Source organism: Poeciliopsis prolifica, unplaced genomic scaffold (assembly GCF_027474105.1).
Source record: "Poeciliopsis prolifica strain line A6 unplaced genomic scaffold, Auburn_PproV2 SCAFFOLD003, whole genome shotgun sequence".
In the NCBI taxonomy this organism is placed as follows: Eukaryota; Metazoa; Chordata; class Actinopteri; order Cyprinodontiformes; family Poeciliidae; genus Poeciliopsis; species Poeciliopsis prolifica.
In genome coordinates this window covers 15,171,270-15,193,893 of record NW_026562378.1, presented here as the reverse complement: position 1 = coordinate 15,193,893, position 22,624 = coordinate 15,171,270, and the positions used below count along the sequence as shown (strand labels likewise).

At 38.2% G+C, this 22,624-nt stretch overlaps 2 protein-coding genes across 2 annotated transcripts in view; one reads left to right on the top strand and one right to left on the bottom strand.

The window, feature by feature from the left end:
• Positions 1–25: 25 nt before the first annotated feature.
• LOC129353460 (protein polybromo-1-like) lies at positions 26–14,428 on the bottom strand. Its single transcript, XM_055022812.1, has 30 exons — positions 14,342–14,428; positions 13,872–14,046; positions 13,674–13,771; positions 12,704–12,851; positions 11,649–11,798; positions 11,398–11,514; positions 11,120–11,188; positions 10,920–11,018; positions 10,756–10,841; positions 10,586–10,677; positions 10,285–10,501; positions 10,033–10,174; positions 9,865–9,950; positions 9,499–9,778; positions 9,273–9,378; positions 8,032–8,671; positions 7,162–7,379; positions 6,709–6,900; positions 6,429–6,586; positions 6,094–6,336; positions 5,559–5,704; positions 5,285–5,442; positions 4,801–4,984; positions 4,504–4,708; positions 4,197–4,395; positions 3,964–4,116; positions 2,548–2,709; positions 2,133–2,197; positions 1,754–1,958; positions 26–439 (listed from the first exon to the last, which is right to left on the bottom strand). Exons 2-30 carry the CDS (start codon positions 14,010–14,012, stop codon positions 276–278), a joined length of 4,923 nt encoding a protein of 1,640 aa, XP_054878787.1. The 5' UTR covers positions 14,013–14,046; positions 14,342–14,428; the 3' UTR covers positions 26–275.
• Positions 14,429–15,429: 1,001 nt separating this feature from the next.
• The window catches only part of camk1a (calcium/calmodulin-dependent protein kinase Ia), a 28,897-nt gene continuing 21,702 nt past the window's right edge, over positions 15,430–22,624 (top strand). Inside the window, exons 1-2 of the mRNA XM_055027253.1 lie at positions 15,430–15,768; positions 19,128–19,246. Coding sequence (XP_054883228.1) covers positions 19,161–19,246 — 86 coding nt within the window. The 5' untranslated portion in view covers positions 15,430–15,768; positions 19,128–19,160. The remainder of the gene's footprint in view (positions 15,769–19,127; positions 19,247–22,624) is intronic.

Sequence of the window (22,624 nt, the reverse complement as noted above, 5' to 3'; positions counted from 1 at the left end):
CATTAAATAATTAACCTACAACAGGTAAAAGGAGATCATAATTTTATTTTGGTTGCACATCAAAAAAGAAAAGCTTAAAATAAAATTACAGGCTTAGCGTCACTATTATTTCAAATAGTTTTTTTTTTAAAAAACACACACTATGGAGTTTATTATTAAGCTGATAAATATAAAAGTGGTCATTACTCACTATAAAATATTGCTTCTATGGTCTAGCAGTTTAAGAACATGAGGATAAAGAGTCATTACTGAGGTGAGTGGTACTATGTGGGAGGTTACAGGTTGTACGCCTGACAGATATTCAGAGAATCTCTCAACATTAGGTCACGCAAACGCCACAATGCGTCCACCATGGTTGTGTGAGCTCCTTTGCTCTTCAGCCAGTGTGCTGGAAGCCGACTCTCCTGCTCTTTGGTCAGATGGGCATCACGTCTTTGAGCTGTGAAAAAGAATAATTTACTGATTTAAAATGCTTTGCAAATATATTCAAACTTGAACGTCTCCACATTTTGTGTTACCGCAACAGCCTTCAAATTGTTTCACTTAAAATTTATGTCGTAGACCAACACAAAGAAGTATGTATTCCAAGCTTTGAACATCTCATGGAACGCTGTACATGAATCATTTGTAAATACAAAGAGAATGGTGCAATCACAAATCTGTAGGAAAACATGTTCTGGTCAGATGAGACTAAAAACTTTACTTTCTAGCTTACATGCAGGTGCTACGTTTTGTGGAAAAACGTTTGAATATAAGTTGAATACATTATTCCTAGTCTAAAAGAGAGGGGAACGTTTTTCATAGTTGATGGAAAATTGGAGGCAGATCTGTACAAGGCATATCTAGAAGAAAACCTTTTTGAAGCCAGCAAATATTTGAGACTGTGGGAGAGATTCACAAGCTAAGAAGACAATGACTTAACATACAACCGTTTTATTCTCTCTATGAGCAGGACTTATAGACACAGACTCCAAAAGATTTGCAGCTGGTACTTGAGATAAGTACCACAATGCTAACATAGGGGATCTGAATACAAGTGTACACCTCAATTTTCAGATTTTTATGAGGAAAAAAAACCTAAAACCTTGCATGTCCTTTCATTTCAGGATTACACACAACTTTTTTTTTTTTTTTATTTGTGATTTGCTTCTCGATAAAAAGTGGAAAAATCAAAGGGCATGAAACTTCTGAAAACTAAGCAAGCAGAACCACGAACACGTTTTTTGAAGTGTGTAAAAACATGAATAAGACATATTCTAAGTTTTATTGTTCCAGAAAAAAATACTATAAATGTAGATCTTGCAACGTAATTCATAAAATTTACAAAGACAAACAGATACTAGAAAGTGTGCATTTCCCATGAAAAAGCAAGATTGAATGCTCTATGCTCAATGCTTTTGGTAAAAATGGCAAAAGCGTTTGACGCCAACTGCTGAAGAATTGCAGAAAGGTAAGAAATAGTCCATGCAGTGTGAAAACCCCACATAAAAGCCAAAATTAGCTAAAAAACTAAAATTAGCTAAAATACTAATGATAGCAAATTGGCTACCAGTAGCATGCTGGGTTACTGTAATATATTTCATGAAATGTAAAAAAAAAAAAAAAAAAAAGCCTCATGTCACCCCTAAAATTTGAAAAGGACATAAACATTCCCCATTCCTTCTGATAAAAACATGCCTACAGCATCCACACTAGTAATGAATGCCTATACAGCATTCACACTAATAAGCCTAAAGGGAGCAGAAAGAAGCACCTTTCAGCATTTGGTCCCACTTGCTGACAGTGTTTGACTCAGAATTTAATCCCTCTATATACTTCAGGTAGGCCTCTGAGTGGAGCACCCTCTGTGTTTTTGGTGGTGGTGCCACAAACATTGGAGTCGTCGGCTGCAAGTGAGACGGCTGGCCCTGTCCTGGATATGGTGGAGGAGCATGCTGTCCCGGACTGAACATGCCAGGCTTGAAAGAAATAGAAAATAATCAAAGTTAAATGTTAATTACAACATTGTTGCATCACTACAATAACTGCTTCTCTATTTAAGTGCAGCTAAAGAGGAATCAATATGACTACAAACACACTAAATATGATTATTTACTAAAAAATAAGAAGAAATAAATAAATAAATTACTCACCTGCTGAATGAAGTTGCTTTGCCCAGGACTTCCTGCCATGCCATTGATACCAGCTCCCATCATACCTAATATAAGACATAACTGGCCTTAGGTTAAAAAAGCCCATGAGTCGGTTCTTATTGCTGGATTTTCTTTACATTAGGACTTATAACAACCTCTAAAATTGTTAGTCTATCAATATCAGTTAAATGTTAGTGATCTGGTATCAGCTCTATCATGCAATATGTGTATGAATATGGATGTTGTACATTAGGTGCGTTAAGTGAGAGAATATTGGCTGTTTGAGAACGGGGAGCTTTCTCAGCTGCGTGTGAAGCTCAGGCTTTGCAGCCTGTGGACCAGGTAAACCCCTCCACCAGGAGAGACACCACCGCATGTGACTGAGCAGGTGTGGCTAGGACAGTCGGGCCCTTACCCTGATGTGGCATGTTCGGATACCCTGGCATGCCTTGGTGGAGATGGTGAGGAAGCAGGTTAGGACCCCCTGCAGGGTGAGGTGGCATTGGGGCCACACTCAGCAAACCCTCGTGGGGGCCCTGCATGGGCATGTAAGGTGGGCCGTAAGCTCCCATCATGCCTTTGGGAAGAAGGCGAGGAGAGCACAACACATTCATGCATAAGTTACATGCAGCTGACTCTAAAACAACATGCACTACTGCTACTACACACATTTGCCCTTTTCACACATGCACCTTCAGAACATACGTTTATGTTTCAGTCAAGTTTCCTCCCTATTTAAGACTTACTGAATGGAAGTGTAGCAGTTTACACCCCGCCCACCAAAAAATAAATAAATATATGTGTGTGTGTGTGTGTGTGTGTGTGTGTGTGTGCTGAGCACTTCAGTTTATATGCAAGCAACTTGGACGAGTTCTATGTAGGTAAAAAGACAAAGAAGGTTTTGCCAAGTTTTCAACAGTGACATTAAGCCTGTCTCCACTTGCATAATGTGAAAAGGAACTCTGGACAGTTGTGTAGTCTAAAGAAAAACTGATTAGTGAGGCTGATCACAACAAAAGGCTTTAATTTACCACGGAGGATAATGCTTAGCGTAAACAGAACAAAAGCATATGTAGCAATACTATGATCTGCTGTCGTTGCAGTTGGTCTGATCTAGATTTAGCGACGTTATCACTTTGTTGCCATAGTGAATCTACAATGTAACCAGAGCTAAAGGTGGTCAAACAAAATATCGGTGTGTGTAACCTTTCCTGGACCGGCAGTGTAACTTAAGCAGGGAGTAAAAAGCCGAAACATCGATATAACCTTAGGAATTGTTTGTGAGCATAAAGTTCCTTCATTTAATCCAAACTGATCATTTCAAGTAGACTGAAAAATTATCTGTCTCTCATTGGCTCTACATCTTCAAAAAATCAACATGCATACATGCATGAGTGAGGAATACAGAAAAGCTTTGTGTGAGTTATTAGAAAATAAAATTGCACCTAATTAGCAAAAACTGGTAATGCTGAAGATGCAGTGTGTGAAAGGGGCTGACAATGCACATGTTTGAAAATGAATAAATGTAAAAAAAAAAACAAACAAACAAAAAAAAACTGTATATTAAAATGAAAAATTTGATAACAAAACATTCCTGGTTAAAAAGTCAATCATGCAGTCACTGTCATGCAAAATCACACATGAAACTGGAGATGATGACAATATCAAATATGTAACAGAAGCAAAAGAAGAAATGAAATGCTTCCAGGATGTGGTTTTATGTCAAAACAGGCCTAAAATGTTAAAAGAAGGTCAAGGTTTTCAAACAGTCCAGCCTCATTTTCCTGCTGCCTTGTTGTCAAACACTCGTGCTGTCTCTGAGAGGGGTTACCTGACACAGGTGTCATGGACTGGTTTATCATTCCCATAGTGCTAGGCGAAGGCACCACCCCCATCAGTGCCCCTACAGGGGTACCTGCTCTAGGGGAACCTTGCTTGAAGGGCCTGTCACGTTCTTGTTGCTCCACTATCCTGGCAGCACGCTCTGAAATATAAAAACAGTTTCTTGGTTGACATCTGCTAACACAGAGGCCCTGATCCGGCGTGCAGGTCCTAATGATTCACCTTCATATTCAGCTTTCTTAGAAGCTTCAAGGTTTCTCCACTCCGTGCCAACAAGACGACTCAGCTCCCCGAAAGAATAATCGGGGTGTCGAGCTTTGATGATTGCTCGCACTTCACTGCTGAACAGGATGTAGCCACTCATGTTGATCTTTCTTTTGGCTCCTTCCTTCTTTGCCAACCCTTTTACCTTAGGAGTTGCCTTAATAATAAATATTTTAAAAATAAGCCATTGTAACATCAGCAGCAAGAAATTGAAGCTTCTGATTGTAAAATAAAATGCAGTTTTATTTTACAAGTGTATGAATACCTGAGGTGTGTAGGACAAAATGTCCATGTCACTTGTAAGAGAGGATTGCATCTGAGGCATAGAGGGCGTTGTTGGAGCGTCTTCATCTTCATCCATGTCATCCATGTCATCATCTCCATCCTCCATGTCAGCCAGCTTCACCTCAAGCTCATCTATTTTTTTGTCCAAGAAGGGTGACGCTTCCTTTTGCGGCACTATCAGTTTCCTATAAAATATATCAAAACAAACGAAAGATAAAACAGATGGAAATAAATTGGCTCCATTAAGAAATAAAACAATATAATTTAGTTCCCAAACCTGAAATAATAAACCTCATCCTCCACCACTTTGGAGGTGTACGAGAACCGTTTCAAACCCTTGAATTTCTTCATTGTCTTCTCTGTCTCAATGTAACGGCTCTCACACAGTAGGATATCTTCCTCTGCAACCTCAGTGGGTCTGTTGGACAGGTAGTCCTTAAAAGAGGACACCATGCATTTACCTGACAGAGAGAAAGAAATATTCTTACTGAATTATACTAACACTTAAATGTAAGTTTAACCCCACTATTTTGGGGATCGCATACTTCACATACATTACAATGTGAAAAAAATATGCTGCGGAGGCAGAGGGGAACTGCCTGTAAGATGTTGCATACCTAGAATGTCAATTCTAGGTATGCAATCAGTTAACTGGCTTCTTAATCTAAGCAACAGGCTGGGGAATCAGAAAACTAATAGTCTGAATGATGGTACATAAATGACTTAATAAAGGTTTCAGAAAGAGCTTTTCAAAAAAGTACCCAAGACACAAGACATGGGGAGGGTCTCCTCGCGGTGACTCAGAAACACTTCTCTCTTGTAGAACATTTTTGTAGGCTCATGCTCCGTTTCCTCTGGATGAATAAAAATGGGTCCAAAGAGAAAGGTAGTTCCATTCTGTACCCACAGCTTTTCTAACCTGCAGGGCAACCAGATGTAGTTATAATCAATCAATAACTACATCTTTAAACAGGATCAACATTATTGAAAACATTATTTCCTTCACAATTGCTTGAATGATGAACTTTCACCAACCTGGCAACCCGAGGTTTTGACAGACCATGCGATTGGATGTAAACAAAGTCTCCCACTTTAAACCACACGTTATTGAAGCGTAACTGCTCATAGTACTGGCAGCCTGGTTCAGTTGCACTCATCTCCATAGGGACGTCTTCTCTCTCCTAAGTTAATTCATGAATGTACACAGAAGAGATGTTTATACTTTCATAATGTTTTGTACACATAAATGACAAGTCCTTAGTCACCCTGTCCCATGTCAGGAAGTGGGTAGCCACCTTAGGAGTTAATTAATCCTCAGTAGGACATGGAAAATAATAAATGTTTTTGCTGGGTAACAATACCTGAGGGAAATCAATTTTCCTTTTTCTCAGGACGTCAACTACACGACTATACTTTAAAGTGATATTCCCTGCAGAACAAGTATACTAAATAACTGTTGTTCTTTTAAGTTGACAAAAAAAACTAATCTAATTTTGCTAAACAAATGCATACAAAATCTTTAAACCCTAATGTCAAGTATTTAATTCAGGAAAACATGACATCGTCTGACCTTTTCAATAAAATTGCCATGGCCAGTGTATGACATTGCCATTTTTTCCAGGTCGGGTTTGGCAAACATTGACGCTACACGCACAACAGGAAGAGGAACTTCTCGGGGTACGAGTTTCACAGAACTCTCCGGCATGGCCCAAACTTTGATCTTCTTGAAAGACTTGGTTCTGGCAGCATAACGTGATTCACACACATACACATCCTCTGGTTTAAATCCCTCGGGCTGCATCTTGAAATAATCCTACACAAAGCAGAAGGTTGCTAATAAATACATTTGATGATTGAATGAAAATTCTGGTTTCCATTAATGTTTATATTTTAGAGTGGTCTCACCTTCACAAAAATGACCATACATTTGTCAAGAACTTTACTAAGGGAAACCTTGTTGTAGTAGTCACTCTTGAAGACCTCTTTTTCCAGAAACTTGCGCGTGGCCAAATGAAAAGTTTCACTGGGTCTATAAAACCAACAGCCGTAGAGCCATTTCCCACCTTTCAACACAAAGGCAAAGAAAGATTACGTTTTTCAAAATCCTTGTTCAGTAGACTGAAACAAGGATATAAATGGTTTACTTCCTAAGAGCAGATTAAGTGGTGAAAAGTAGAATTTTTACCCGATTCATCTTCCCACAAACGTTCGATGCAGACAACATGAGGCTTCAGGTTTGGTTCTGATGGTTCCACATAAACAAACTCGCCCACATGGTAAGTTCTGTTCTCGAAGCTGCATTCCTCCCTGTAAACAATCTTTGATTCTGATTCAGACTGCCATGCCTCTTTCTGCAAGTCTTCTGCTTTCTTTGCCTCTGTAAATAAGAACCCAAAGAATGATTCAAAAGGGCTGAAAAAATGTTTAGTTTCATTGACATCATTGTGATTAAGCTATGCAGCAATCAACTAGCAAGGATCAGAATTTGCCATTTTTTCTCCTAATCGGTTGTGATTTGTGATCACCGAGTCAAATACAATTTTTTTTTCTTGCAGTCATTCTCTCTATCAAGCTAGAAACTGCTTACAACCAGGAAATTGAATATTGGTGCTTCACCAACATACTGAGAGAAACAAACCTTTGTTTTCATCCTCTTCCTCTGTTTTTTGCTTATCTTCCTCAATCTCTTTAGGGATTTTCTCTCTCTTGTCCTGCTCCACGTCGTTGTGCAGGTGCTTTGATGTGTAATTGAGGGCAATAGAGAGTAAGATCTCTCCATTCTTGCATAGCTCATCCCTGATCTTTATAAAAAACTGATGAAGCTCAACAGCATCCTCAAACACCTCAGAGTCAGTCCTGTAAAGTGAAAAAAAAGCATCTTCAACCACAAGATACAGTTTACAAAAGTGAAGCAGAGGAAAAAATGAGTTAAAACAGCCAGCTAAATTAAATGAATAAGATATACAACTATTGACAACATTAAATATCAGAAAACATTTAAGCTGCATTTCTGTATTTGTGTTATGATCAAGGCAATGTAGCCATTTAAATGTAAACAAGAATCACTATTTTCAACTAAAAACTATTTCTAATCAAGTAAGTAAAAACATTATAATGGATTAGTTAAATTTCATTCAGATATTTACAAACAAGATCATCACAACTATAAACAAATGTTTTATTTATGAACTAAAGTTGATCAATTACAATCATCTCTGCAAAAAAACATCTGTTTTACTTAAAACTCTGCTTTTAAGAATACAAGAGCTTGGGGTTACACTGTATAATAAAATAGTTGACTTAAGTGTTATTGTAAAACTAGCATACAAAATATGTAAACAAATAAAAATCTGTCCTTGATCAAATAACTGGAAGACATAAATTTTACCATGAAGTCCTTTCAACATAAACTCATTTTTTCTCAAACAAATGTTTTTTACTTACTGAAATTAAAAGATATTTTCAGAGGGACCTACATCTTATGTTTTTTTTATTTAAGTTTCCATACCTGTTCAGCCTTCTTGCCTTCTCCAGAACCTCAAACACATGCTCCTGGAAAACGTCCAGTCTCCGGTAAAGACCCCGCTCCACATTATTTCTGATGATGTCAAAGTTAAGCATCGGCCTCTCAGGGGCGCTTGGATCCACAGCAGGAATCTCAGCCAGAGAGTCACTGTAACATCGGCCCTCTTCATCCTGGTGGCCCATTACCGACACAAACAGATTCCTGATCAGCTCTCGCACCAGAGGTCCCACAGGAGGGGGGCCGGAGTCCTCCCCTCGCTCCTGCTGCTTCCGTGTCTCCAGGAGCACTCTGTGCAACACCAGAGCGTCCCTGTAGATCAGTGACTCTGGCTCATTGTAGATGCAGGCGTTGTTGAACATGAGAGCAAAATCCTCAAACAGAGCCTCAACATCCTGGTAGCGGCCTGTTAACATGTGGCTTCGGATGCGCTCCATATCGATGGGTCTTTTAATTGTGGCGTAGTAGTCAGGCAGCTCGGAGCGAGACGGCAGCCGGAGAAAGATTGTGCTTAAACGGCGACCTCGGCGGTCTGTGAAGTTTCGGACGGCATCATAAAGCTCATTTAGTTTCTGCTGGAGAGGGGTGAGGTATTTGGACTTCTTTGGAGAAACAGCACTTTTTCCTGGGGATAGAAAATTTTACTTTGTGTTAAAACTGCAAATGAGAGTTGTAAAACAAAGACAAACTGGGTAAAACATCATGAAATCACAAAGCAGGTCACAAACTTTTGCAGAAGTTTGTGACCTTTTATTTTCTTATAAAGAAAATAACCTCTTTTGTTTAAAGAGCAATATCACAGCATGTTAAGATTAGATAGTACATTTGGTCACTACATTGGTGGGGGTTGTAAAAGATCCAAAGATGACCCACTTTAAGTTCCTGGTAAAGACTCGATTGTTTTTCTGTGTCCCTCTACTTTAATGATTTCATTTAGCAAAATGAGGTTTTTAGAAGAGAAACTGGCCCAAAGCATCGTAGTTGCTCCATCATACTTAGCAATAGGAAGGTGTTATACCACATAATTATGTCTTCCTTCGTGCTTTACCAGGTTTTCTACTGCTGGAGTGCAGTAAATGGGCTAAGCTAATACAGAAACTGAAGAAAAAAATATTTGCAATGAAAACAAAATTGTAAATTTGCAACGAGCAAAATATATCAAGGGGTATGTATGAATCAAGTATATTTGATTGCAGCACATCCAGTCAAACACTGACAACACTTACGTAATTTCAATTTAGGTGATCCCACATCCTCCTCCTCTGGTGGTGGACCCAACTCCTTCCGCTTATCTTTAAGTATCTTCTCCAAAACGTCTGCATCATTATACACCTACATAAACCCAAACACTAGAGTCAGAAAAGTGTATTGCTTTTCAAAATGCATTCTTAAATGCAATGCAACTCCCTAAATAAATGTTTGATATTTTATAATAGAAGTCTTGCTGCAGACCTGAGATCCCTCCTCGTTATAATGCCGAGCGTTACGAAACATAAGCTTCATGTCCTCTATGAGCTCCTCCTCGTTCCCGTAGCGTTCAATTTTAATCTTGTGCTCGATGGTTTTCAGGTCCATCGGTTCGAGGATGACGTTATAGTAGTCAGGGTAATCTTTCTTGGATGGTTTGACCATGAAAAGATCACACAGACGTCTGCTGGTAGATGCCTCCCTGGCTTCACTCACTGCTGCGTACAACGCTTTCATTCGGTTCTTTTTTATATTTTTCTTGTGGCTGCACACATGTAGAAAAACAACAAACTGTAAGGATATAAACAACTTAAAATTATTAAAGAATGCTGAACATTAAGATCCTTTAACCTTTTCCTCTTGACGCTTCCTGCATCAGATGACAAAATGCTATCTCCATCTTCCTCATCTTTCCTCAGAAGATCCCTTTTCTTTGCCTAAACAAACAGAAAGAAACAATAACAATAAGTTATCTATTCAATATTTTTCATTGTTTTGGACTATTATCACAATTATTACCTGCATAATTTGCTGCAGCCTGAAGGCTCGTTTGTATATGCTGGAGTTGGGCATGTTGTAGCGCTTTGCGTTCTCAAACATCAAATTGAGGTCAGCATCTATCTGTTCCACGCTGTCGTACTCGCCATTCTTCATCTTTGCCCTAAAAATGTAAATGTTGTATTTTTTTTAAAAATCCTTTTGCCCATGCATACTTCCAGTAGAACAATCATTTGAAGTAAAGTACATGAAGTCAACTGAAACATAATAAACCTTATTTGCTGCAGTGAGATGGGCTGTTTTATCTGCTGATAGTAATCAGGATACTCCCTGCGGGACGGGAGTTGCTGGAAAGGTTCAGAGAAGACCTGGCCCTGGCTGTTCCGGGCCCCCCGCACGGCTTCGTACAGCTGAAAGATTGGATTGCTCATCTCCATGCTTGAACTCTGGCTCTCCGCCTCTGACTCGCCCTCATCATAGCAAACAGAGCCTGTAAGAATTTAAAGTTTGGACAGTTGTTTTTGAACGTAGCTATTATTTTTTTCCAAATCCAAATTTAATTGCTGAATTTTACCAGAAAGTACAGGGTCATCCTCACTCTCTGAACCATAATGAAGAGCAACGCTGACACCAGAAAAGCGATCCGCTTGTCCTGATTTGCGGTTTCTGCAGGAGAGCCATAAATTTAAAAACATATTTGTCTGAATAATTCGGTGGTTTTAAGAAGTGCAACCATCTGAGTACCTGATACGAATGCTAGATTTAGTAGGCTCAGCATGTTCGAGTTCAGTCTTGCGTTGGATGAAGACTTTTTTTATGGTGTTTGCGTCCTGTAAAATAGAAAAACATGACTGGATTATTTTAGGAACAACAAAAATATCAAAAACAAAAAAAAGAAAAGATTTCACCTTGAAAACCTGAGATCCTGGTTCATTGTATGTTTTGGCATTTTTGGTCATCAAATCAATGTCCTTGGCCATAGCATGAACACTTTTATAGTATCCAATCTGTTAACATAGAGTAAAACAGTCAAGTACCATTACGAAGATGTCAAATTTTGAAACAAGTTTATTTGCAAAGCATAACGGAAAAGGAGTAAGTAGGTTACCTGTATTCTCTGAGCAATCGTTCTGAGATCGATTGGCTCTTTTATAATAGCATAGTAGTCTGGGTATTGCTATGAAGGACAGACAAGGTGTAAAATTGTTAGTATTCAAAGAAATAAATGAAGTAATACTTTGGGGCTTTAATTTGGAGTCAAGTCTAGACAAAGAGATTAGAAAAATACAAAACGCTTAATGTGTCAACTCATGTTTATTGTGCTTCTATTACCCTAAAAGTAAGTATGAGAAATTAACTGGTATTATTACAAGCCTGAATACTAACCACTTTGGAAGGCAGTTTTTGGAATAGTTCACTGACGAGGTGGCCTGAGGGGTCGGTGTGTGATACTATGGCCTCCAAGAGTTGCTCTAGGACTTCTTTCAGACTGCTACCTGATGTCTAAAATATAAATAAGCGAGTTAGAGGTTCAAAAATATAAGTAATACTGTATGTCTATCAAATGATTGTAGTAGTCACTGTGTTACAATCAAATAAACATTAGTAATTCAACAAATCTGAATACAAACACCTACCTCATATTCATTTGACATTCCTGGATTAGCCATCATGTCATCACCTTCTTCATCATCTTCATCTCCATCTCCAGGCTGCACAAATTCATTCCTTGTTTGCAAATACACTTCCCACAGCTTGCTCGCTGTTTGATACTCCTCACTGTCACTCTGATTAGACACAAGCATAAGGTGGGACATCAGATGTGCAGCCACACTAGTCACACTTAAAAATTAGAGATCAAAACTGTCAAAATTCTTTTGCACAGGCTGTGTTTGCTGGCATTATCCCACACATGGTAATGTAGTGAGGGAAGCTGCTCAGCTACTGACAGGAAGACATCACAGAGAGCGAATAAAAATGCCCAGTATTCAGTATTATTCAGACAACAGTCTGCTGCCATTCTTGCACTATGTTGCCACTTTCCTTAGCCTGGCAATGAAAATGTCCTCTGACCCCTTCCATCCTAGATGGTATCTGTTTAAACTCCATCCCTTTAGAAGGCAGTGAAGCTCTACTAAATCCATAACAAAATAGACTGATGCTTTACCGTATGTCATGTTTTCTATCTACATTGACTATTTATTTATCTAAAATTACTATAAATGATTATCTATCTGCTGGTTTCTTTCTAAACAGCATTTTGTATTCTATTTTATTCTTTTCTGTGCCACACCAGATATTTAAATCATATTGACTATTTGGTACAGAGCAGAGGTAATTATAAATCTCCAATGTCCCTGTATCTATCCCCACATAAAGCCTTGATTACATTAATACCCATAGTCAATCCCTCCCCCAAATGCCATTCTATTCTAAAATGGCTTCTTTAGGATTAAGAATATATTGTAATCGAATTTGAAATTGCCAATCTCTGTTCCGATGTAGCAGTATAGCTGGGCTTTTACCAAGAAAAGAAGTTTACAGGCTAAATTTTACTATTTTTAAAGGTTAAACAAAATAAGATAAAACTAAATTAATGCTCATATTAGCAGCAAATGCTGCTTATTGCCTATTATCAGCGAAGGTTAGTGGTTCAAATGTACTGTTGATGAGAATCACAAATTAAATATACCTTGTAGAAATTTCTAGCATTATTAAACATGAGCTGAAAATCCGCAGTAAGCTGCTCCACATCATTGTATTCTTCTGACTTCAGTTTGTATTGGATTTTTGTCATATCAATTGGCTGGGAGACAACTTCATAGTAATCAGGTTGATTCCTGAAAAAGAAGAAAAAGAAAATGAAGTCTAACCATTTGTACATTACATTGTCTATTTGTGTATTAACCTTGCAACACACACTATTACCATAACTGAGTGAATGGTACTTTAAAATGTTCCTCATAGTTTCTCATTATGTGTTGTCACATGTTTAGTCATAAGTATATTGGAAACACAATGTTAGATGATCTCATATTTCAAGCCTTTTGATGCATTATAATGGGATAAAAGGACCTGAGTCAATTCCAAATTGATGCAGTCCCAGAGTAAAATCAAAACTGGGAAAACCTAGTTTATGACACTATGATCACTATGGTTTAAATAAAGTTAAAAATATTCCCAATTCTCAAGCTATTTCCATGTCATTAATCATGTGCCTTTTTATTTATAATATTATTTTAAATTGTGCTATTAAGTGAGAAATTTCCAGAAATTCCAAAAAGACAGAGTTTCTTAAAATCAAGGCTAAAAATAAATTTGTTTAGAGCTGCTTTTGATTAATAACCGGAACTTTATTAATTTCAGTCCATATTCCAACATTCATTTATGTAGCCTTTGCAATGTTCCTTGGTTTTTGTTGTTGTTTTGTTTTCATCAAGTAAAGCACTTTGAATCGTCTTACCTTAAAAAAAATATGAACATACCAACTAATCTTTTATCTTTTATTTTGTGAAGTAGAACGCAGTTAAAGTGAAACATTAGCTATATTTTACAGGCTGCTACATAAGTCACCAAGGCAAATTTTAATAAACTGCTCATTTTGAACCAATAAATTTTGAGTGTAGGTTTATAGTAGTAGGCGCTGGTCTTCTAAATATTACCTCCTCTTTGGTGCCCTAAGAAAAACTTCACAAAGTTGCCTCCCTTGATCATCCTTGTAGTCTTTAACAGCATTAAACAACTCATGGCACACAGCGATCTGGAGGACAAAAGGGGCAAGAGGAAAACACACTCAGCCGTTGAGATCGGGGTTTACGATAAACCTTAAGTGTAACCGTGCATTAAAAAGGCGCACTCACCGTGTCAACAGGGGGAACATTGGATATCTTCCTTTTCTTCCTGCCGCTTCCAGCGGTCGAAGATGCATCTTCAGGATCTCCTCCTCCGCTGACACTGCTGCAGGGAGAGGTGGCTCTTCTCCTCTTGGAGTTCGCTGACATCGCAGACTGCTTTAACAACGGACTAGTCCGCTAGCTGAAAACAAGATCCAGAAAAACAAACATATAAAAATAGAAAGAATCTGTTACCAGATTAATTCAAGAGACCATCGGTTGTTAACGCCCCCACCAAGATCAAAGTTAAAGCAGGAACTACCGCTCAACGGGTTGTTACGGCTAGAATGAAACAAAGCAAACCTACGAGCGGCTACTAGCATCCGATTCTAGTTATTTTTGCTGCTTTTATGAAAAGGAACGTTACTTAAACGAAAGTACGAAAGATTAAGAGCTCCAACATTAAATAAATATTACGTTTTTGATACATATCTTACCGATGTTCGGAAAATTTCACTTTAATTCCCTGAGCAAAAAATAAAAACAGTCAAAACTAGCTATGTTGCTAGCTAGCGTTCTTTGAAAACTCCTGTCCGGAAGTTGAAAATGTGTTTTGTTTGTCAGTGGGAGGTGCTGACCCCTTGAGTGTAGAGGGGGTACTGCATCTAAAAGAATACGAGAGCAAATGCGGAAGACTGAATGTTTTACTGCAAAACGAAAAGTAGTTCACTAACCAAATAACACCATTAAAATCTACAGGTAGACCAACCAACCAGCTGTCAAGAAAACTCATCCTTCCGCATGCATAGTGAGTAAAGATAAACTCAATGTAGAAACACAGAGAAGCCTCAGCCAAAGATTCAGTCAGATCTCCTAAGGCAACGGTGCTTCCAAACTGCTAATGGTTCTTAAATAAATATCCCCTCACATTAACATTTTTTTTGCTGCAATACGTGTTTTTAGACATCTTTACCACAGAAGCCATTAATTGAACTGGTATAAACTACTAAATATGTTTGTAATTTTTTGACAATATTTTGCCATTAACATTCCTGTGTTTGTTTGTTAGTCCAGGACATTTACTTTCCAAAAGACCAAAAACAACAAAAATATTTAAATTCTTTTCGAGCAACATAACGGTAAACGGTGCAGATATAGCAGAGGTTTGTCAATTAATAAAGTTTTTTTATTATTATTAATTTTGTTTATTTCTGATTTATTATAGTTCTCCACATATTCCACTTAACCATGCTGTCAACCAACTTCTTTCTTAAACAATAATGTATCACTTTCCTCATTCATTTACTGACATCTTCCAACAGATGTTTTGCCTGTCCACACCCTTTATACAAAGTTGTCTTTGACAGTGTGCCCAGGCTCTTCTAACTTAGAGAAACGAGTGGGAGTGTCTGAATCAGTGTAAAAAAAAAAAAGGCGTTACCTTAATATTGGGGTTTACATTCTCTTTAATCAAGAGAAATACATTTATTCTGGAATATGTTCTTCCTTAAAAAAACAAAACAAAAAGATTTTCTCTGCTCAGTGGCTGCTGGTGCTTTTGCTGGTGCTGTTTGATGCATTATTCACAGTGACACGCTGTGCCTGTTTTGAAATCCCCCCTAAAAACTGTGCAGAACCTACACACTCTGCACAAGCAGATGTCTAAGAGAAAAAAAAAAAAAGAAGAAGAAAAGAAAGCACCTCCCATATTAAGAGAAGGTGGCTCGACGACCAGAAACTAAATTTTGCAGATCCGCGTTGTTGAGAGAACAGTTAGTGATTTTATGGTACACTACGTCCGTAGACGTCTGGATTTCTTGACGTCAAAAGAAGTCTGAGCGCATCCAGCGCTGCGCACAAGCTCAGCAACCACATCTCTCCCAGAGGAAAGCAGGACACCGCACAGCTACATATCGCCATTTAGGTACGTCCTTCTCCAGCTGCAGATTTATCCAAATGCACTATCCGGTTTTTAATGTGCTTTCCTTTTTGCGTAAAACAAAGCGCATTTGGTGCGCTTCCATGTCCGCAGCCTCCTGATTTAACCTAAAGATGCTGCTTACATTTGACTGCCATACCCTTGAACGCTGCAGTATGCAGCATGCACACCCACACCGCCTATTCTTTCTATTTAAAAGGGGTTTGTTTCATAATTATCATCCTAAAAATTAGATAGACTTGGGTATGGCACCTGCGAACGGTTTCATTGCATACAAACTCCCTCACTTACATGTCATTCACGCCCTGCAGGCTCAATGCAGAACAGGTTGGTAAATGTTACTCAGAGGAATTCAGTTTCCATCTGACAAGAGCTCCTAGAATGCATACCTTTGTATAATTTTTCCTCATATTTTGATTCTTTTCCCCCCCTCAGGCTGATTGAAGCTTTAGATGTTAAATATAGCACAGTTCCTCCAGCTTGTGTCCGCCTCTACTGACCATGCGTTTGTTTTTGCGACGGTATACGGTCCCTTTCGTGCAGCCTGCTCCACTATTGGCCATGCTGAAAACGCTATTATTAGTTGCTATTTATTGATGAAAGCGGAATGTCAGCAAAAAGATCTGCAGTTGTGCCACTTTGAGGCGTTACTAATTGAGAACTGAGCGCATTTTTTTTACTGGTGTGTCGTTATTATCCCAAAATGTTAACCTTCAGCTTTTTCCTCTAATTTAGGAAAATAATGAATACCCAACAATAAACAAAGAAAGGATCACAGGCCTAATATGTGGCGTTTCATCCAAAATTCTGCAAAGAAAGCATTTATTAATGATAATAAATCTAAACGATAAATAATTTGGGTATCCTAAAGACTCTTTCTAGCTGCTTGATTTGTTTGGTATAAAAAGGATTCAGTTTTGCAAGTTTAAGATTCCTAAGAATATATCATTTTAGGGATACATTTACTTAATTCTTTTAATTTTTTTCTCTTTGCAGTTGATATAAAGACACATATTCATATGTTTCTCATATCAACTGCAAAGAGAAAAAAAAAATTAAGGACACATATTCATATGTTTCTCTTTCAGAAAAAGTATTAAAAAAGACTTTTAATGTCTTCCTAAAACTGAATGACATTACAATATAAGGAGTAAAAATTTATCCCATGGAACAGCAGCCAAACAGCTTATTGCTATAGTCGACAATGGAAATCTGATGTTTAAGTGAACCTATACCTGTTTCCCACATGGCTCACCACCTTGTGCAGCATTCTGTCAAAAAGCAGCACGTCTTTCAAAATGTATGTCATTTGTATCATATTTCCTGTTGCTTTATTGCTATGTCCTCTCCTTAAAGAAATAATCTTTCTGTGTGGTGCACAGTGTAGGCACCACAAGAAAACATATCTGTAAGACACTCCTGAAGAACTACACTAACAACACAAGTTGGGATCTGTGTTAACCCTAACTCTACCCCCTAATCCTTACCCCATAGATTTGTAACTTCTATTCTTTTTTGCAAGAAAATTGGACTGTATTTGTTACCCGGAGTTCAAAATCGATACCATCGGTCAGACGCTTTTGTTCTCTGACCAGAGTCGTTAGTATGCAGGTTGAAGTTTATAAAACTCTTGGAACATTTTGGCCATGGCGGTGGTAGAGGGGTAAAGCATATGACCCATGTATTGATGCTTCAGTCCTCTACGTGGTCATCACAAGTACAAGTCTTGGCCGTTTGACCTTTGCTGCAAGTCTTCTCTTGCTCTCACAAACCACTTTCCTGTCAACTCTATCAAATAAAGGCTGCTAGAACCCCCACCCCACCCAAAAAAATAATAATTCTAAATCTTTTTGGACATTTTCACACTAGAATAGTCCAGGGAACTAATTGCAACTAGTTGTCATATGCCAAAACATGTTACACCTTTATTTGGTTTGGTACAATTTCACACTGCACTTTTTAAAATCAGACTAAACCAACTGTACTACACCGTGCTGTTACAGAGCTCTTCTTTGGGGCACGAACACAAGAAGCTGCCCATTATGGGCAGAATAGGACATCTTTCTCTTCTGTTTTTGGTTTGTTAGATAGTTTGTTTGCTGTCTCACTAAACCACACAATGATTCACTGTTCATTGAACCACAGTTCGCTTGTGTAATCTGCATGAGATATTAGATGAGTTGTTTTATATATCAAATTGAAAAAGACTTGTGTAAAAAGAAAAAAAAAGTGCTAGTGGCAATGCAATGCTTTTTTTGCCATCAATCCAGACTTACACTAAGATTAACATATTTTGTAAATAGGGTGTGCAAGGAGGGGCTCAACCTGGTGACATTTATTCAGAAATCAAAGGTAGTGCATATTGTGGATTTAAAAATATGAAGAGATCTGTGGAGTAGATATAGATGTAGATATCCAACTTGAAACATAGACAAGTGTCAGGTCACAGACTTGGAAGATTTGAAAGTTGTTTTCCTAAACGGGTGACATGGTAATGTTCATATGGCGTCCCCTTTTTCCATTTAGTTTTTATCATATTTATAGTCTAACTGCTATCAAGTATCCAACGATTCTTGTTCTTCCATCAAATAGAAAGAGATTAACCTACAAATCTTTGTCATAGCCCTTCACTTATTGAGAAAATAACCTCTTTAAACTTAAAAGTTCACAAAAGTTTTAACACTCCCAAATGCAGCCATTTGAAGGAGCCTGCGCACAATATTACCAATACTACATGAGAAAATTACAGTTATTAAAGTAGGCAGAAACCAACACAACAACATGTTTTGCATTTTCTTCTGTGTTTTACTTCACTGTCTATCTCCTGCTTTGGTCATCCGCCTTATTAGTCACCATGACGTCTTGAAGCTGCTGCCTCTCAAATAAAATCTGTCCTCATTTCTGCTCCACCGTCACTTGACAAAAATACCGAATTAAGCATCCTTCTATGAGCTCCCATTGAAATAGAACAGAATACATGTTGTCTTCTGTGGAGTTCAGATTAAAAAATGATATCTCAATTGATTTGTGTGTGTTGTAGTTGCAAAGAGGAAAATTAGTGAGGTTTTCTACTTTTGAGGGGTAAAAATACTCCCAATAAAGGAAGCCAAAAATGAAATTTTTCTATCCAAGTGATGCAAACAAGCTCCAGAGGAACATTTTCAAAAACAGAAAATACAATTTTTACCTTTAAGCATTTAAAAACAGTTTGACAAATCCTCATTCAATTTCTGCTGCTTTATTGGTTACGTTTAGCATGTGCCTCTTACTTGTAATCGTGATCTGCTCCTATGTGTGGCTGCTTAAAACTTGACTGTATGCAATCTGTTCTTTTTGACCTTAAGCTTTAGTGTGGCGAATCCAGTCAGCGTTGTAGGATGCCTCTTGGAGAGGATGGAAACGGATGGAAGAAGAAGACATCAGACATCAAAGAACATTATGACTTCAAAGAAGTGCTGGGAACGTAAGTAATGTAGCAGTTTTCTTTTTTTAACACAACCTGCCAAATGAGCATCTTTTCATCTCAGTAGTTTAAAGGTGTAATAATATATATATAGTGAGCTGAGTGTCCATGTATTTGTTCATCAGTTGAAACAGGTGCAAATTTACAGATGAACAGACTTTGGACCAGTGTGTCCGCTGTCCAGAGAGAAAATAATGCTCTGAAAATATGATGACACTGGAGTTATTTATCTCCTTGCACTCTTTCTACAGAGGCCTCTATAGAAGATTTGCTCAAAGCATTTCCAAAACTAATCCTAAACAATCTTCATGACTGGAGACCAAAATAAGTGCATATTCAACACACACACAGGCTCGCAGATGAAGGAACAAAGAGAATGTTTTCATCCCATCAATCCTTGCTGTTTGGGCTGTAGGAGTGGAGCCGGCACACTGGAGATTTTGGGTCAAACATCTCTTGTTCTTGGCCACGGCTTAAAGCCGACTTTGCTGTTTCCCATATAAACCCACACATCACTCCTTCCACTCCCACCAAGTATTTTCCCTCCCTGAAGTACAGTTAACTTTTATAGTTTGGTTAGTGCGGCGGTTTTCAAAGTGTGAGGCGTGCCTCTCCTAGGGGGCGCTAGAGCACTTTAGGGGAGGCGCGGTGCGAGGGAAAAAATAAACCGGAGAAGAAGCTATCTGATGATCTGATGTGAGAGAAAAAAAAAATGGACAAATTTTTAGTAAACTAATTTTGCACATTTAGAAGCAGTGCTCATCCCCTTCACTTTAACCTATCTCTGTGAATGTGGGTTTTCCGCACTCGCAATGATAAAAAGCAAATCTCGGTCAAGGCTGCTGGTTGAAGATGATCTGCGGTTATACCTCTCCACAGTGCAACCCCGCATTAACCGGACTTGCGCATCAAAAGCACAAGCACATTATTCCCACTAAAACTAAGGTGAGCTGAACAGTAGTGTTACCAATGTGTTGCCATGTTGCCAATTTAGTTAAAATCATAAATAAAATGAGTTACACATGATTCAGGACCGTGATAAAAAAAGAAAGGGTGTGCACAGCGTGCATAAATGTTTTTTCCTTTGTATGCCTCCGCTCTTTCATACAGCACGCTCTTTTAGCTTGAGATAAATTATTTAGATGAGCCACAAAAAGAGCTCCACAATTTTGCAACTGTTTAGGTTTTTGATTTATTTTTTTAATTTTAAGGAAATGTGCAACATTTACAGATGTGTTCCAAAGATCTGATCAAAATGTTTTTGTTCAGACGTGAAAACACTGTTGGTATCTCAAACATTAAATTCAGAATCTCAGATGTGACGTTTGTTTGAGAAAACGGTTGAAAAATGAGTTTCTTATCATTAGAAAAATGACTAAAGGGTGTATTTGCCATACAAAGGCCCTGATAAAATAATTAAAATGAGAGGAAATGTTTTAAAATATTCATGTGTTAAATTTCATTCAGATAAAGTGTCATTTTAAAAGATGAGATGGTTCTAAAATAAAAACAATTAGAAGGTGTTTTGTAGTGGCATTTGTTTATGTGCAGGATTGTGCTCCTTGGAGGGGGGCTCACCCTTTCATACTTTGAAAACCCCTGGGTTAGTGTAAAAAAAAAAAGTGCCATAAGCTCAGAATGTTGTGCGGTGAAAGTTTTGGTTTTAGGCTTCATTGCAGCTGTGAATCGGCCAGAGTTTATGCTTTGGGAAATTTAGTTCTCAGGTTTACAGGCATTTAAAGGCGCCTGACTTCAGTGAGTTGTTGCACATAAATCTCAAGTGAAGTGAAGGGAAAAGAACATTTGGTTCTCAGAGGGGAATTTTTTTTATTTATTTTTTAATAATTTTTTACAAATAAGACTGAAGAGTTTGGCAAGAATAATTTTTTGCCACAATGTTCTTTTGTGTATATTTCTACTAATTTTGCACATTTAGAAGCTGATTTTTTTGGTCCGTTTTTCTTCGCCAAATCGCTTACACTCAGCCAATTTGGATCGAGAGTCTCAGTGAAAATCTATTTGTATGTCTTGCCACAAATTTTAAGCTCCCAGACTTTCCAGACTGGGATATTCTACCATGCTCAAAATCAGTTCATGTTGCTCTGGTTGTGTGTTTATGATTATTTCCCTGTTGGAAGGTAAATTTCTGATGTTGTCTGAATTTTTTTTTTAGCAGACATTCTTTCTTCCAGTATTCTCCTGTATTTAGCTTCTTCAACTCTGATCAGCTTCCCTGTACCTCCTGAAGAAAGGCATTCGCACAGCATAGTGCTGCCACTACATATGAGCGACTTTGTGTTCCTGTCAAGTCCAGAATGATGTGCAGGACTAGTTTTCTGCCACACATGGATTTATTTTTTGGTTCATATTTGATTTCATCTGATCCAAGCACCTTCTTCCACGCTTTTGCCGGATGTTGGTGTTCTAGCCATGCAGTTGCAAAAACAGCATTTTATTTTTTTTAAACAGCTGTAAACCTTTCAGCTATGGAGTTCAAGAATTGTACTTTACAACAGACATTTTGAGTTTCCTGGGCAAAGAAGTCAAGTTTTACTTTTATTGCAGTCTGATTTGTGCCCTTGCGACAGGCTGGTGACTTGTCCAGGGTGACCCCGCCTCTCACCCGGAACGTAACTGGAGATAGGCACCAGCACCTCCCGACCCCACTAGGGATGAGGGTGAACAGAAAATGGATGGATGGGTGATGGATGGATGGATGGATGGATGGATGGATGGATGGATGGATGGATGGATGGATGGATGGATGGATGGATGGATGGATGGATGGATGGATGGATGGATGGATGGATGGATGGATGGATGGATGGATGGATGGATGGATGGGCTTTGTTTTCAGTGGCATATCAGTTTATGAAGTCTGAAACAATTTAGGCTTTATATTTTACAACACACAGCAGAATGGAGTTTGTCAATCTGTTTGCCTTCTTTGCTTTTTTCAAAAGTCAGGGAGAATTGGATGCTTCTGTGTTCCATCTTACTCTAAAGAGCTGCCTGAATATGATGGATCAATGCAAAAACTCTTTAGGGTAATCAAGACCAATGGATGACATTAATGAAACTACAGCCATTGACCCTGACAAATATTTCAGATACATAATCTACTGCTGAACTTTACTTTCCACTGCTCTTACTCTGACTAGATTAGATCATTCTATTGCTACTGAGTTTGAATTTTAAAATTCAAATTATGCCTTGATTTATTGTCTTATTTATTTTTTTTAAGAATTGCTATATTAATCACAAATCAGTGGCATATAATAAGTAAAGTTAAGAGCTGGGCTCTGATTTTCACTGTCCAAAAGGGACAGGCCTGAGCCCAGATGGTCAGGGAACAACTCCCCACTCTCAGTCTGGATA